The following is a 17,495-nucleotide window of genomic DNA, read 5'->3' as shown; positions in this document are numbered from 1 at the left end:
TGACAATTCTCGCTCATCCCACCCCTGTGTCTTCTGAAGATCGCACAGAAGCTGTCATGGAAATGAATTTGTACACGGAAAAGGGGTGTGGCCTCTGCTGGAGGGGACGTGGCCACCAGTGTTACGAGGGGATGGACGGCCTTCCGTATGGCCTTGATGGAGAGGTGGGAGCAGAGACATCTTTGAGAAAATCCTGACTGAGCTTCCTCCACGGCTGCTTCTTGGCTTATACCTGCACAGCCCCACCCAGTTCCCTAACTAGCCTGACAAAATCCATTACAGTAATAATACAAAAAACATCTTGCCCGGCCAGTGTGGCTCAGTGGTTGAGCATCGACCCAGGCACCAGGAGGTCACCGGTTCGATTCCTGGTCAGGGCACATGCCCAGGTTGTGGGCCAAATCCCCAGTGGGGGGCGTGCAGGAGGCGGCCAATCGATGTTGTCTCTCATCGATGTTTCTGTCTGTCTCTCTCCCTTCCTCTCTCTCTCTAAAAAAATTGATAAAGAAAACTGAAAAAAAAAAAAAAAAAACAATACCTATAATGTACATCTTAAATAGTTTTGTAATGTGTTACAATAATGTGTACTAATACAACAAGATTGACTGTGTGGAATCTTATTTATACAGCCACTGGAGCTGGTTGCAAAAGAGCCATGCAAAAAATAAATTCTCCAATCTATCTCTAAAACCTATAGGCAAAAAGAGATACTAATACAGTTTTAAAGATCTTTATTAAAAGATCTTTAATTAACTTCACTTCATTCACTTGCACTTTATTAACTCACATAGAGTTCTAACGATGAAAAGAACGTTATCGCTTAAATAAAGATCCCGGGCCAGTTCAGAAATTAAACTCCTATGCCCAGGTTGCTTCTTTAAAGAGAAAGCACCTCGCGTCATGGAAAGGAAGAGGTGGGTCACTGCAGGGCGTGTTTCCAATTCCTTAGGAGAGCGGCACAAATTCCAGGCATCTCCCTCATTTCCACCTTCTTACTTTGTTTCTTCTGAGTTTCTTCACAGACAAAAGCCCTGCCCAAGTTTAGAAACACTAGCACCAGCCTCCGACGGCAAATCGTGACCCAGATAAAATGATTAATTAAAGCTGGAGGCAAATAAATACCATTCCTCTTATTTTTGTTTCAGTTGCCCGTCTTAAAATTGCTCATCGAGATGATCGTCAAGCGTGTGACATGGGTTGTTAAAATGCTGTAAACTGGTCAGAGGGGCGAGGGGGAGGAAAATGGGAGATTGCACAAGTTATGGTCTTTAGCTTTTCCGGTTTTTTGTTTTAGAAACCATCCCTAAGTAGATGCTTGTTTCCAAACAGCAACTTATGAAAACATTCCCAGTTTATGCTTTCAGACAGTTTAATTCGTCATAAAGAAATCTATGATTATCTGCTCTGAAATTTTAATTACTGCCAGGACATTAATGACAAGTGTTCACTCTTGACCCTTTGGTCGTCTAGGTGCTTGGTGTAGGGCAGTGCTGGGTGAAGCTTCTTTTAAGTGCCTGACTTAGTGACGATGATTTATTTGCTAGTGTGGAGAATCCCTCCCCTCTTCCCTTTTCCTTAATTTTTTAATGCCAAGATCAAAGAGATTAATTCATAAGGCATTTCCTGTCAAATTATATCTTTCATCTCATGCCATATTTTTCTTAGGACAGAGACGCAATAAACCAGCATTTATCTGCTAGAGCACAGCTACACACAGAACAGTCCTCATCGTCCCGCCCTGGAATGGTGCTGGGAGGGAGGGGAAGCTTTTCTTGAGCAACTGAGTCTCCTCATTGCTATGCCGAAGGTGGAGACACCTTTGGGTGGCACCATGTTCCCCACAGATGCTCAGACAACAGGTGGTGGCTGACTAATTTCTCGAATACTTTCATTGATCCATGTATAAATCCAAATGTAACAATACATGAATGAACCAAATGAGCTGTGTACGAGAGAAGGCATGGAACCATGTCCATGACAATGACTAGAAATGAAATCTTTTTATCAAGTAGGACATAAGGATTTGGGGAACCTATTATTCATGCTTATCTCGAGTGGGGCAGAAGTAGGTTTACAGTTGTCAGTACTAGAAACACAGAGTTTATTCTCTTACGGTGATTTACTGGCCATGGTATTATTTTCCATACAAACAGCTGCATAGTCACTTTTGCCTGTCTGTGTGTACTCCGCACACCTGCAGACTCTTTTAAAATATATCTTCTTTATTGGAAGTAAGGGCATTTTTCTTTAATCTATGCTATCTACCAAAGGATTGTTAGTTTATTTTTTTTAAGTATTTATCTACTGTAATAACTATGTATGTTGCCAGGTGGGTACTGGAAATATCAGGGGGACCACTTTGTAAAGTATATCCTTGTCTAACCACTATGCTGTACCCTCAAAACTAATGCAAAATAATGCTGAATGTATAAACATGCAAATTTATACAATTTCTACGAAGAACAATTTGGTGATGTATAACAAAATTACAAATGCACATTCGAATTTATCCAACAGATATAATTTGCACACCATGGCTACATTATACAAACCCAGAATTAAAGAAGTTCTAAGATGCATTGTTAAGTGAATAGAGCCAAGGGGCAAAACATTAACATTTGTTTTTAAAAGGGAGAGAAGGAGACAGCCAAGCAGATTTGGTATATGTGCTATGCACGCCCTGGAAGGACAGATAAGAGACTCGCACCATCTGCTGCTTCTAGAGACTGGGGCGCCGGAGACCGGGAGAAGGACTTTTCTCCCACACTCTCTTTTGTGCTTGTTTTTGTAAGAATCATATAAATGTAATATTTATTTTAAAAGAATACAAATTTTTTAAAATATATCTTTAAAAAGCAGTGTTTGTTAGAGGTCATTCTAAATGGTATATGGATTTCTGAATTTTCTTTATCGGGTTTTTTAAATGATTGGGGGGGGTATATTCTCTTTCTCTCTCTCTCTCTCTCTCTCTCTCTCTCTCTCTCTCTCTCTCTCTCTCCTCCCTCTCTCAGTGGAGGTTTTTCTTCTGTTTTGTTCTGATTTGCATACAGCAGGCAGGTGGAATTCACAGAGTTCTATTTACAGTTTCTCTCTTTGGGTGTTAAGAAATTTACTGTACTCATGGGTGGTGGTTAGTTTACGTGACTCTTGGTGTGCCCTCAGCACAACATTCTTATCTATACCTTTATTCAGGAAATGGAAATTGCAATTCTAATTCTGATTGCATTGTGTTTCTGTGTGTCAAATGGATCCTATGCTGTTTAAAACAAAATATATTCATCAGAGATGTCAAACTACTTATATATTCAGCAATGATTTCAGGATTAAAGACAAGTGCTAATACATTATAGTGGAAAGAAAACATCTTATTCTTACCTAATGTTTGCAATCATTTAGCATCACTGAGTAATGCTTCTGGGTTTTTTTAGGGGTGGGGTAAGTCTATAAAGAAATATTTGATATTCAAGTGGACCCAGAAGAATTCCTCCTTCCCTGGAGGAGAAGCAGATGATAAACCTAGCTAAGAGGATAAAAGTGGGAGGGTGGAGAAGGGCCAGAGACAGCTGGAGGGCAGGAGCACAGACGTGTTGGGGGGGGGGGGCGATTCATGGTGCACAGGGAGAAGCCAGAGGAGCTTGGGGAATAGTGTCAACTGTAAAGTAAAGATGAATTCACAAGCCCACACTATGTAAGCAATATTGACGTGCAAGTCTAGCAAATAACGTTTCAATGGCCTGAATGTTAGAGAAAAAAAAAAAAATACTACTAATGGCACAGGGCACCTGGTCAGGTAACCAATGATATAACTCAATGGAGAATTCAGAAAGAATAATCCATGGGTTCATTTGGAGACTGATCCAGGAATTTAGTAAATTTATATATGAAAAAAAAAAATGCTAAAACTATTTAAACATCTCTCTCTTTTTATTTTGAAACAATGACATTTTTTAAGTGAGTGGAAGCAAAAGCATCCCAGGGTAAATCATGGCCAATTAATTAAGCTTCATGATTCTACTTGCTGGGAACAGCAGGCTGCCCTGTCAGGACCAAAGGGCTCCCTTGAGCAGGCTGGGGCACACCCTCCAGAAACCCGTCCCTGGCCAGGCACGCCTTGGGGAGGAGACTTGTTTGTTTTGTTTACGTTAGAGCTACCCCGGTTTAAGTCCTCAGCCTCCCTGCTTTCTATCTGAACTGGAATCGACTCTTTGAATTTAAGTTTTATAGAAAAGTGTTCCCCAAACTATATGAGTCCCACTTTCCCCAATTACAGTTTTATTTTCTTTTGTATTTCCTGTTTAGCCGAGCAGGGGCATGGGTATAAAAGTTTAATAAGAAAAATTCCCAGCATTAAAATAAAAAAATCTACAGCTGAAATGTCTCCCCACATTGTATGCTTGTCCTCGCGTGTCACCTTTCTGTGACTTCCTTGGCTTCTCCTGCATCGATCAGCTGCTTCCGCTGCTGCCTTTGGAACTGCGGTGACTCGGGGGTCAGCTTAGACAGTGGGACGTATTTACATCAGATTCGGGGAGTGTATTATTAGGGTGTACCCCATCTCTTGTACAGCATAGGGAGTGCAAAGTTATTTTACCAATACTTTTCCAGTATTACCAATACTTTTCCAGTAGTTAGCCCGCATCCCAGAATTTTTGTTCAGTTCTGTGTAAATATAACTGCTATATCCAACCTGAAACTACTAAAAATTTAAATTGTGAGGTAGTGGAGATTGAGAAACAATCTCATTACAATGAACCAGCGTCATTGGAATGATTGACCTGGTAGAAGGGTCCAATCAAGTGAGTGAAGAAGAGTGGTTAATATTGGAGTTACTCTATCAGTACATTTAAAGTGCAATGTTAAGTTCTGACATGAGCAAATGTATTGAACTAGTTGTAAGCTGGAGTGTGCCCCCAGCTCACTTTAAAGTAGAGATACCAGGGCACATACCTAGATTGTAGGTTTGATCCCTGGCCCTGGATGGGTGCCTGTGGGAAGCAGCCAATTAATGTGTCTCTCTCACATGTTTCTATCTCTCTCTCTCTTCTCCTCCTCCTCCTCTTCCTCCTTCCCCTCCTCCCCCTCCTCCTCTTCCTCCTCCTCTTCCTTCTCCTCCTCCTCCATCCTCTCTCCCTTCCACTATTTCTAAAAATCAATGGAAGCAATATACTCAAGTGAGGATTAAAAAAAAAAGTAGACCTATTCAAAGTTTAAATGTCTGGGGAAAGCATTCAAAACTGTTTCTCTGAATCACTGCCACCAGATAAAACTACAAATGCAGAATGATTGCAAAATTAATTCCCCAGGGTATGTAATTGGCATAGATAATCAAGCATGCAGACAACATAAAGGAGTAAAACCCTTTCCATAAGAGAAAGAAGAGAAGAAAAAAGGGAGAGACCCAACAAAAGAAGGGATGACCCCAAAGAGAATTCTTGGGGCCCTTTTGCCATGCCCGTAGATAGCTGTACATTTTGGCAGCATGTAATTTTAAAGTTAACAACTATCAAGCATTTTCTTTTGTGTTCACTTTTCCACCTCCCAGCAGCCTTATAAAGGGAACAGGATTGGCACGTCCATTTTGCAGAGGGGACTGGGCCTTGAGATGTTACTGCCTCACCCAAGCTTGTCACCTACCAGGTGCACAAAGTCAGGACTTCAACTTAGATTCCCTGACTCCCCATCCAGGGCTCTTCCCACCCCGTTCTCAGTGGGATCCCTGGAAAGGATCTTGAGACAAAGAGCACCTGGAGGCCAAGAGGAAGAAGAGTTTGATGATCAGAAAGCAGAAATTAAGAAGTGGCAAAGGATGTGTGCATGAACAATGGACATGGACAGCAAAGCTGGGGACAGGGCGGGGCGAGGGGAAATCAGTGGGGGGGGGACATCTGTAACAAAAATAAATTAATTAAAAAAAAAGAAGTGGCAAAAGACACACACACACACTCGAAAAAGCATAAAATAAAAACATATTTTCCTATTAAATAGTTTCAAGTATGGAACTTCTCTGTAAACTTGAAAAATTCTGCAGTGTTACTTCCAAACTGTGCCCATTCTCCTGTGAGATAAAACAGAAAACAATTCCCGTCTTTTTCTTCCGGCTTCATTTTTTTCCAGAGGCCCCAGCTCCAAGTCTCAGAACAGACTTGTAAATAGGACAGGGTTGATCACGGTTAAGCGTTGGGGTCTTGTATCAAACTTTCTGGGTTTGAAAACACAGTCACTTGTGTGTTAAATAACTAAAACTAACTCTCTATTTCCCATTCTGAACATGGCAAAAACAATAATTCCTGCCTCTTGGGGTTTGGGTGAACATTAAATGAAGTCATCTGTGTGAGTACCTGGTAATGCCACACACCCAACAAACGTTAGCTCCTCTTACTAAATACCTCTAGTTCAGCCACTGGTGAATAACATTGTTTTTTTGTTTTTGTTTTTTTGGGTTTTTTTTTTGAAAAAACTGCATTCTGGGGTTTAGTAACCTGTAGATGAGGTTCTGAGCAAGTTGAAGATGACTTCAGAAAGAAGAGGTGTTGGTCAAAATGAATGGCATGCTATAATTTGCTTAACCAATGTAAACTAAACCGAAGGTGGGCATTCTAGGTGAGATCGTTGAAAAGTAATAAACATTGCCAAGAAGCATGCTCTGTCTCTTTCCATTCCACCTACGTGGAGTGTCTTCTACAAGCAAAATTCAGCTAATTTGAAGACAATCAGAAAGCTGTTTGAATATAAATTCGCTCTCTTGCTAAAGGGGCAAAAAGTCCGCCATAGAAAAGAAGAGTCGTGGTTTCCTTGTGAAGGGTAAGGAAGAGGAAAGGATGATCCACCTCGAAGGTTTCAGGATTTTTTACTTTGCTTGTTTGGTTGGGAAGGGCTCGCTGTGAAGCCCCTTCAGGAGCCGCTAGCAGGACCTCGTGGATTATCTTGGAGACCTTGAGGCTTCGTCCTGCAGTTATGCCAGACAAGTCAGCCCTTGAGTGGTCAAAGACATCAGTCCTTCCCACAGCTGCCAGTGTGGGAGCCAACTCTTCATGGCACCCATCAGGTTGGGCCAGGGGCAGAACCACAGCGTGTCTTCCCAGTTGGCTGAGCCCATCCAGCTTTTTAGTTTCTCATGGTGAGTTCCTTGGTAGCCTATGGGAGAGAAAGCAAGAGGCAGCATATAAATAGATTTTATTTAGAAAATGAAATTATACTAAAACGTGAAGCATCCCAAGGGTTGGCTGTGAGGTTATGGATAGGTAAGGCTACTTAGCGCTGTCATTTTGGGAAGCAGGTTCTATCAAAGTAGGGAAAACTCAGCCACGGGTGAGAATTGCAGTCGGAGCAGGTAACCCTGGACTAGATGCCTTTTCATCTATGAAACAGAGCAGGCAGGGCATTTAGACCTGGGCACACCATTCAAGAGCCACTCAGAAAACTATAGATCATCATAGGGAGTTTCTACTTTTCCTCCTCCTATGATTCCTCTATAAATTGCTCAATTTACATATGATAACTGTACAATTTATATAAATGCCCACCCTTTTTTATTGGTCACATTAAAAGATATCTTTGGAACCTGACATCCTCCAATTCTGACAACATAAATGATATTCTAGACTGACCAATATAACAGTCTACCTCAACTCAACTCAAAATTCTCAGGTGTCCATAGAGACTGAATCTATATCAAAGTAAGTAACATATAAAACAACAATGACCAACCAGGAAGACCAGAAGAAGTGTGTGGTTGTGTTTTAAAAGTTAGAAACTTTTACAAGTGCAAGCAACACATTCTAGTGAGTGGGTGTTCTTTATTTAGGGGTTCTGTTTATTCTTTAAGTGGACATTCACTGCATGAAGTAGTGTGTGAGAGGTTATTTTTTGTTGTTGAAAGTATTACAGATGTCCCCCTTTTGTCCTCATTGACCCCCTTCTTCCCACTCCCACCCCCCTCCTGCCTTCCCTAGCCTAATGTCCATGTCAATTGGTTGTACATGTATGCGTATCAGTTCTTTGGTTTATCTCTTCCCATCCCTTCCATCTTCTGAAGTTTGTCATTCTGTTCCCTACTTCCATGGTTCTGGATCTCTTTTGGTGAACAGCTTATTTTGTTCATTATGTTCCACAAATAAATAAGATAATGTGGTAATTGTCTTTCTCTGACTGGCTTAGCATAATACTCTCCAGGTCCCTCCATGTCATCTCAAAGGGTAAGAGATCTTTCTTTCTTACAGCTGCATAGTATTCCATTGTGTACATGTACCACAGCTTTTTTATCCACTCATCTATTGATGGGCACTTGGGCTGTTTCCAGGTAAGAGGCTATTTTTAATTCTCCATTCTTCTGCATGTGTAATCCTCAAGCTCAGAGCCTTCTCTTGTGGCTGTGGCTACAAAGGCTCCCTGGTTTACCTGTCCCAGGCCAAAGTCCTCACTGGGCAGGAGGATGCCCATACTCAGTTGATCTTCAGCATCAGGTACCTCAAGGACCCGGGCCCCAGGCTCCTTTATGAAACTCCGTCTCAAGGGTTCTTGCTGCCTCATCACCAGCACAGCTTTGCTCTGGGACTCTAAATGTAAAAACAGAGAAACAGCAAAGCTAATGCCTTCTTAATTTTCCATTTAAGACAGGAAATTTACATTTATATTCATCCTCCAAAAGTGCCCACATTGAGTGATCAAAACAAAAGCCATTCATCTTTCCACAGAATTATATGCGATCATTATTGTGATGATTTAAAGGTGAGGGATCCTAAAACAAAGAAGCTATTGAAGTACAAAGGATATTCTGTTTTTATTCAACTGTCCTTTTTTGATGCCTACAAGCAGTTAATCCACTTCAAAGAGCTGAGAAATATGCACCATAAGATCTTATCAGGATAACCATTTTTTAAAGTCAAATAGGGCCTTTCAAGAATATAATTTAGGAATCTCTCCAATTCAAGTAAAATCTGACCAGTCTGCCCCATTGAGTTGCAGATTACAAAATAGTTACAAATAAGCCAAGAATGCAACAAAGTGCTGAGCTCTACATAATGAGGGCATTTAAGGAAATTTAGTTATGACCATAACCGTATTTTATGTTTCTCTCTTTGAAATGCCAGCTAACTGGTTAAAGATACCTGTATTGTGTATGTCAACCAAGTAGACCAGATTTTACTGCAAAATTAAAGATTCTGTTTTATTAACTGTTTTCTCTAGGAAATCTGTCTGCTTTGGGGTATGTTTACCCCTTCAAGTATCTCTATGAATCCTGCTAAAGTCTTTTATTCCATTTGCCTTATACTGTAGACCTCCAAACTGAGCTAATCTTTGAAAGAACCTAAAGAAGCTACTTAAAAATACATATACTCAAGCACTTCTTGCAATCAGAATCTTTAAGAATGTGGCCCTGGAATCTTAAATTAAGAAGAAAAAAAAACAGCTATAAAAATATATAATTGCATTATATATGTTTTATGACCTCCATATCTGATGGCAATATTCTTTACAAAGATAGTTCTAGATACTTCCACATGTGACTAATGTGTTTGGCTAGAGTGTTACATTTTTCCTTAAAGTCATTCACTATTTCTTTTATAGGAAAAATATTTATTCACATGTATAAACTCTATTGTTACTGTTGACTATAACAAATTTTAAATTGACCAATTATTTCAAGCATATGTTGGTAATACATTTGATAGAGTGAATACACTTGATAGCTTAGGGACTTAATTATAATTTACAGGTCATCCTTTCACATTGAATAGCATGTTTTGTTTCCATTGCAGCCTGATGCGTAGCACACTTGGGAGCACTAAGGAAAGAAGTTGAAAGACTGCGGGTGGTAGGGCAGCATGCCTGGAACCTTTTATTTTAACTGTGAATCTTGTGCACCAATTTTGATATACTTCTTGAGATCATACCCATTTTACAAATGACTTGCCTGTTGTTGTTTTTTCTGAATATATACATATATTTTAATTCTCACTTGAGGATATTTTTTCCATTGGTTTGCAAAGAGAATGGTGCGGAAGGAAGGAGGTGGGGGAGAGAGAGAGAGAAACATGTATGTGAGAGAGACACACCGACTGGTTTCCCCCTACACATGCCCCACCCAGGGCTGAGTATTGAACCTGCGAGCCAGGTGTAGCTCTCGACCCAGAATCCAACCTGTGACCATTCAGTCCTTGGGCTGATGCTCTAGCCACTGAGCCACACTGGCCAAGACTGAATCTTTTTTTTTTTATTTAACTTTTTTTTCAATTAGTTTCAGGACCTGCCTCTTCATTCCAGAAGTGTCTATTAGTTCTCCCCATCACCAGACTTCATTTCCAGTGTGCAGTAAGTAAATTGCCTCATAATGGTCTAAGCTTCCCCCAAAGCCTAACCCTACTATAAGGCCTTTTAAGATCTATATTTTACATCAGCTTTTAATTTCACAGTTTTGGTGTTAAAAAATAGCATGCCTACTTCCAAAATAGGTAAAAGTACTATGAAGAAGATTTTTTTTAGGTTCAATAAAATTTATTAAATGTATTATAAATCTAAACCTGTGCTTTATTGAGTATGTAACTAGGATAATCACTTGGAAATTAATATACCTAACTAAGGCCAGAAATAATTTAACATATTTTAAGGGGCAAAAACTTTCAGGAGCACCTTTAAGAGAAAAACAAATTAAATTATGAGACTACCTCGTCCATCCTGAAAGGCGTAGTTTGGGTTTGGCCTTTCTCAGAAGGAGATGGTGCTGACAGCACCAACTGGTCAGAAGACAGGAGGCTGATGGTGGCAGGAGGTCCCTGATGTCACCTTTAGGAAGAAAAACAGTAAGATCACCCTAGTCAGCCATGAAATCTGAGTTGTTTTCACTAGTTTTGCTTTGATTGACATACGTGATTGCCATTCAATATCTTCAGTTTCACTGAATAGATTTTTTAGCAAATATGTGAAGTATTCATAATTATTGAATAAATGAAAAATGTGGACTGTAGAAGAAAGCAAGTGAGTGTATTGCCCATCTGCCCACTTTATGGCTCCACTCAAGATTGTTGATGAGGTTTGCTTGTCTTACTCTATTAATAAATACTATGTTTCTCTACCTCTGGTAAAATTCTTACATGAATCATTATTTGAATTCCAGATAAAACAAAAATGTATGGGACAGGACAATGAAAATCTCCAGAGGGAAGCTTACATATTTTCTTACACGCACATTTACATGTACAGTCCTAGAGTGAGGAGGACCTTCTTCAACGGTCTGGAAACCTAGAAGCTATAGAGAAAAAAATAGTCATGTTTGACTATAAAAGTTTTAAATGTACTTGGTAAAAATAAGAACTTAAAGGTAATTTTAAAATAACAGATTTATAAACACAGTTGCCAAGACATACAATAATGGTAATATCTATCCTATGCCATAAGCTCTGATAAATGAGCAAAAAGGGGATTAAACAACACATTAGAAATATGAACAGAGGAATGACCAGGTAATGCACAGAGGACTAACAACAAATTTATAACAGTTGCCCAAAAGGGTGTTTATAAGGGTGTTGCTTACAAATTTATACATTTATTAAACATATTTATTTCAGTTATGTTAATACTGCCAAAACATTTTAATGAATAATAATCCATGTACCATACATTTTTATGCTGCTATTGTTAAATAATGAATTAGTTGTCAGCCAAGTTGATATAATGAGATGTCTATGAGTGAGAAATTGCCTGATTTTATCCACATCATCTGCCTGAAAGCAATGTATCCGAAGCTCAAATTCAGGATTTACCTCTGACCCATGTGTGACTTTGATCAGGTCATTTCAACTTTCCAGGCCTTAGGTAAATCATCTGTGTGATGAGGATAATAATAGTATCTAACTCGTAATCTTTGCGGGGGATTAAATGAGATACTAGACATAAAATATTTAGAACAGTGTGTGCTATAGATTAAGTATAATGTAAGTATTTACTGCTAGCACAATTTAACAGATAAGGAGTCTGAAAAGTTAGGTATCCTGTTGAAGTTAACAAACCTGATGAATATACAAAACAATTAAGTTACCCAGGTAAGAGGTTTATAGATATAACACATTAACTATTAAGGTTTGACCTTCCTGTGACATTTCTCCCGGCACCACCCTCTGCTGTACCCAGTGAATACCTGAGTGGGGGTTTTGCAGATCACCACTGTTATCTGGTGATGGTTTTCTACTAAAATCAAGCAAAACAGATCACTGGGAAAGTTGGCAGAAGAAAATTTCTCTGCTTTTTATTCCTCTTCACTTCTCAAGACTAAAATTAATAAGATGTCATGGGTTTTCATTTTATGATATGTAAAAGAAAGTCTTTAAATCTTCAACAACTGGCGCTGAATATCCATATGGAAGAAATAAAGAACCTCCACCCTTATTTCACATCCTACATGTAAGTCAATTTGAGACAGATCACAAACCTTCAGGTAAACACTAAAACAATAAATCTACTAAAAAAGAACATCCTTGTCACCTTAGGATAAGCAGAACTTTCATACAGAATATTCAGAAAGTGCAAGATGTAAGAGAAAAATACTGATAAATTGGACTTTATTAAAATTGAAAACTTCTGTTCATCAGAAATACAGTTAAGAAAATATACAAGACTTGGACTAGAAAAAAAATATTAGCAATATATGTATCTGACAAAATATTTATATTCAGAATAATTAAATAATTCCTGCAGCTGAATAATAAAAGGTAAAAAATTAAAAATGGGCAAATAACTTGAACAGATTTTCTTAATAAAGATACATAAGGGCCAATAGACATATTTAAAAAGATACTCAGTATTATTAGTCATCATAGAAATGTGAAGTAAAACTACAATGAGATACTACTACACACCTACTAAAGAGGTTAATTAAAAAATATTTAAAACACCAAAAACTGGAGAATATTTGGAGTAACTGGAACTTTTATAGTGATGAGACTGTAAAGTGGTTCAATCACTTTGGAAAATTATTTGGAGGTTTCCTTAAAAAGTAAATATCCCTTAGTCTAAGACCTAGCAATTCCACTAAGTACTAATCCAAGCGAAATGAGAAAATATGCACACAAAAAGCCTTTTACAAGAATTTCCATAGCAACATTACTCATAATAGCCCCAAACTAGAAATAACCCAGATGTCCATCAACAAGAAAACGAATAAACACTGGTATATTCACACAGTGAAATACTACTTAGCAAAAAAAGTCATGAACCACTGCTACATCCAAAAATATGCATGGATCTCAAAAAGAATATGCTGAGTGTAAAAAACAGAACACAGAAAAGTGCATGATGTATTATTCCATCTATCTGGAATCTTAAAATAAGCAAAGCTAAGCTCTGATGATACAATCAGATCAGTGGTCGCTGGGTATGGGCACAGAAAAGCTTTTCAGGGTGATGGAAATGTTCTGTGTCTTGATATACATTTGTCAAAACTGTCCAGATAGCCTTTTGAAGACCCAAGCATTACGCTGAATGTAACTTATGCCTAAAATAAGAAGGTGAAGAAGAAGAAAAAGCCCTAGCCCTCTTACCTTTGGTTTTATTTTCAATCCATGAGTTCATCTGCATTCTGGCTTTTTCTAAATTATTTTTGAAATCCAAATTTTCAGGTTTCAGCTTCTATAATTGTTCAATACATTCTAAATAGTTCTATAAAGTGAGCATTGGAAAAGGAGAGGCATAGCAAATAAATTATCACTGTAATCGATTTAGACCATACATGGTAGGAATTATACATAAATAGAGGCAAAAATATAGAAAATGCTATTGTGTAGAACTAGGCCCAATTAATAAAAATATTCACACTTGTCTTGAACAAATTACTACAGGATGCTATTTCAATGATAAGAACATTTCTCTTTCTTTTCAGCCTCTGAAATTGAACCTTACATCTATAAATGCATAATTAGGATAATCAGACTGAAAATAATTAGTGTCCTCAGCCTGGAGTTCCAAGATACCAATTCCTCTTTTATTACCAATATCAACACATTTTCAGTGTTGTTTTTACTGTTTTTAATCAGACACTAGAAAAAAATGTGCGCTTTTTATGTTTCAGCTGGGCTCACCTGAAACACGATTTAAAATGTTACAAATTAACATCTGAAAACTAGAATCCTAAGTTCTTCCATATTTTTCTATATGAAGTAAAATGCAGATGCAAAGTATATTGTGTATACTGTATGTAGCAATTGTTACAAAAAGATGCTCGATCTTTTTTTATTTCTGTACAGTTTGGATAGCACAAACAATGCTAAAATAGATTGAACAAAGACAGAAAGGAAAGATTTTACCTTACTTATGGAAACGTGTTTATTTTAACTCACCAGGAGGAATGGACGGGCTACTTCTGCAAACAGTCCACTTGCCATGTGGACTGGACTGTGGCAGGGCTGATTGACTTCAGAGAGGAGCGCTCGAGCGTGTACATGGATTTTGTTCACACTGTATTTTGTTCACACTAAGAAAGAGTTAGAAAATATGTACTTGAAAACGAGGGCCACAATTCCCCCACTCAAGTATCAACTGAGGTCAGACAAGAGGCTCTCGGGTTTGCATCAGGACATGCTATTTCAGAAAACAAACAAATACAGATTGAAAGTCTACTCATTCTCCATTTGGACATACTGAAATGTTTGCCTTTCACCAAACTTTTGTCCAGCAATCTGCTCATACATGGAGAACCGTAACAATGTATCATCGTCACCTCACAGGTGTGAGGGGCCGCTTGGCATTGTCCGCGCCCTGGTCAGAGTTTGACCTGTCCCCTCCACCAGGTAGCCCAGAGCACACAAAGCACACAATCAATACTGACATATTAATTTTAGTCTAGTTGGCATCAGGAAAAAAAATGTGCTGCTATGTTTGATAATAAATAAGAATTCGGGGCAATAAAGTTTGGTCTTAGTATCCCCAACACAGATAATAATGGGAAGATCACATCTAGGAAGCTACAGACCACCTTAGACAAATGAAAGTCTGTATTGCATACTTTTACTTGAAATGATCAATATGGAAAGTAGTTTACAATGCAACTCATAAAGATAAGCCATCTTTAATTACATTTAAACAAAAATAACGTATGCATGTGTTCAGAGCACTCACTGGTGTCCAGCCATTGTTCTAAGCACTGCTGCTGAGGATAGCTCCTAGGGTTCCATGGTGCAGTCTCTTGGAGAATACTCTCCCGTCTGCACTTCTTGCTCAGGGGAGGAATAGCCCATTCTCTTAAAGACTAATCGTCTCTACCTCGGCTGTTTGACGATTTCCATTTCGTCACCTCTTATTTCCAAATCTCAACATGATTCATTATTTTCAAACAGTATATGCAGTTTGACTGTGTGTATCTATATTCTGGACTCGAAGGACATCTCGGACACACATGCTGTTGTATTGCCTTCGACCTTTTGTCTCCGTGGACTAAGGTGGACTGCCGAAAGGGAAGTAAAAGAGGAAGTAAGAACTGTCTGTACCTTTGTGCGGAAGAATCTGCAGTTCTTGTTCATTCGCTCAAGTGCAGCACCTTCAAAGGGAAACAAGGACTGTTTTCCAAGGCTATGCAAATGCTATTCCCCAGAGCAGGTGGTGTCGTAGCAAATCACTTTCTTGCTATAAATGTTAAGCTCTTACATTTTTAGGAACTTCATATTATTCACCCCAGCCTTCTCCTATCAGTTTCTTAGTTACTCTCCTCATTTAAAAAAAAAAAAAAAAAAGACATTACTTCAAAGAGGAAAGGTAAATTCGAAAACCAAAGCCTTTCATGGGCTCTCAGGCGGAAGACTGAGCATGAGAGTGTTGGAGATGGGTTGTAGGCACTTATACATACGTGTAGTTATCTTTTCACGCCTGTGATAGAAGGCAAGACAAAGGTTTAAGAAACTGTTTTAAAATCACTCCAGGCTTACTCATCTACACCGTCACTTAATTTTGTTCGTCCCTACGTTAAAGAACTCCATATTTATTTGTGGGATAAAGAGTGAATGATTGTGTGTGTAAATGAATGGATCTTAACATCATTTGCAGGCAGTTACTCCTAGCGATTATTCATTGAGCATACACAGATAATGGTTGGGTTCATATAATAGGTAATTATTTTCAAGTTCTTTTCATAAATGTTATTTGATCATAAGCTCACAATATCTCTTTGAGATTTCAATCACTTATATCATTGTCTCCACTGAGAAGCAATGTTTCCTTTGACTTAATGAGGTATAATCATGTGTCCGATACCACTAAGTATATTATTCTATGTTCCAGAGAATCTGCATGAGCGTAACTCTCTGGTGTTGCTTTGGTTGTCCTTGTCACCATCACCACTCTCGTCATCAACAGAAAGCACAATTGTCAAACCTGGAACCCTGAGCCTTTGGCTCAGTCCCAGAATGTTGTAGGAGAAAATCATTAAGGGGATAAAAATATAAGAGAGTTATTTTTTCCATTTTGTATGGGAATCAATGAGGGAAACATTTGAGCTTATTGGTTCTCTTGACTATTGGATGAAACAGAAAAAGTATTTCCACACCAGACTCTCTCTACCTGGCTGGGTCCTTAACACAGTCAGCCACAAGGCTCTCCGGTCGCAAACCCAGAAGCAATCACAGGCAGACATGGAGCCAGAGTCTGACTCCAGATTTTCAAATTCATTTCCAATTTAAACCCTGACTGGGGAGAAGCTTTGTTCCACTAGTTCATCATTCTCTCTATAATAAGCAGGAGATAGTTAAGGCATGTTGAAAGATGCCTACTAAGAAATATTTCTTCTAGTCACCCAACAGTATTGGTTGAGTTAAAGTACTGGTGATGTCCTTAGAATTGTGATAGTACAGATTGTAAATCCTTGCAATTCTTTGCCCAGGAAGGCCTTGGGAACCTAAGGGTGCATATGGTGGAGGTGGAGGTGGAGACTCCCAGTTTTCCCATGAGTCAGATTGGCCTCTAAGTGCCTCTCCCTATTTATTCTCTGCTGTGTCCACTCACCCCCTGCTCATCAGAACAGAGCTTTGGGAAACCTTACCTTTTGCACTCATTTCTGAAAGAGCCTATTTGCTAGGTAACCTTAAATGAAGGTGGACATTCTCTGGTGTTTACACAGTTGTCTATCTATGAAATCCCCATAACAAGAGGGGTTTGAAACCATCACTGATTGTCTTCCAGACATGGCTGCAAGTATGTTTGTGACATACCTTTTCCATCTGAGATTCACTGTCACCTCCGGCCCCAAAGAGCACCACAGCCAGGGTGGACAGGAGACTCGAGGGAGAGAAGACATTGTCAATCGTGTGATCAGAGCTCATCTCTTTAAGGACATCAAAGCAGAACTGTGCATTTGCTGCACTGAATGAGCCTATTCTTTTAACTGGATTCTGGAATGCAAAGGCAATCAACAACAACAAAAACATAGGTCAAAGTACCATCACTTACTCGTTTATTTCAAATTAGGAAAAGAGTTACTTCTGTTTTGTGAAATCTAAAATGTTCAAAATGAAACTAGC

General features: G+C 38.9%; 1 protein-coding gene across 1 annotated transcript; it reads right to left on the bottom strand.

Annotated features, from left to right (window-relative positions):
* Nucleotides 1-6,710: 6,710 nt before the first annotated feature.
* Nucleotides 6,711-17,297, bottom strand: LOC118619286 (serpin B12-like). Its single transcript, XM_036245970.1, is given in 6 exon segments — nt 6,711-7,069; nt 7,072-7,116; nt 7,119-7,134; nt 8,398-8,553; nt 10,665-10,733; nt 17,187-17,297. Coding segments are annotated over 6 exon segments (756 nt in total).
* Nucleotides 17,298-17,495: the final 198 nt, after the last annotated feature.

The sequence above is a fragment of the Molossus molossus genome, unplaced genomic scaffold, assembly GCF_014108415.1.
Source record: "Molossus molossus isolate mMolMol1 unplaced genomic scaffold, mMolMol1.p scaffold_m16_p_6, whole genome shotgun sequence".
NCBI lineage: Eukaryota > Metazoa > Chordata > Mammalia > Chiroptera > Molossidae > Molossus > Molossus molossus.
Note: the sequence above shows the minus strand (reverse complement) of the source record. Positions and strands in the feature narration are given on the sequence as shown.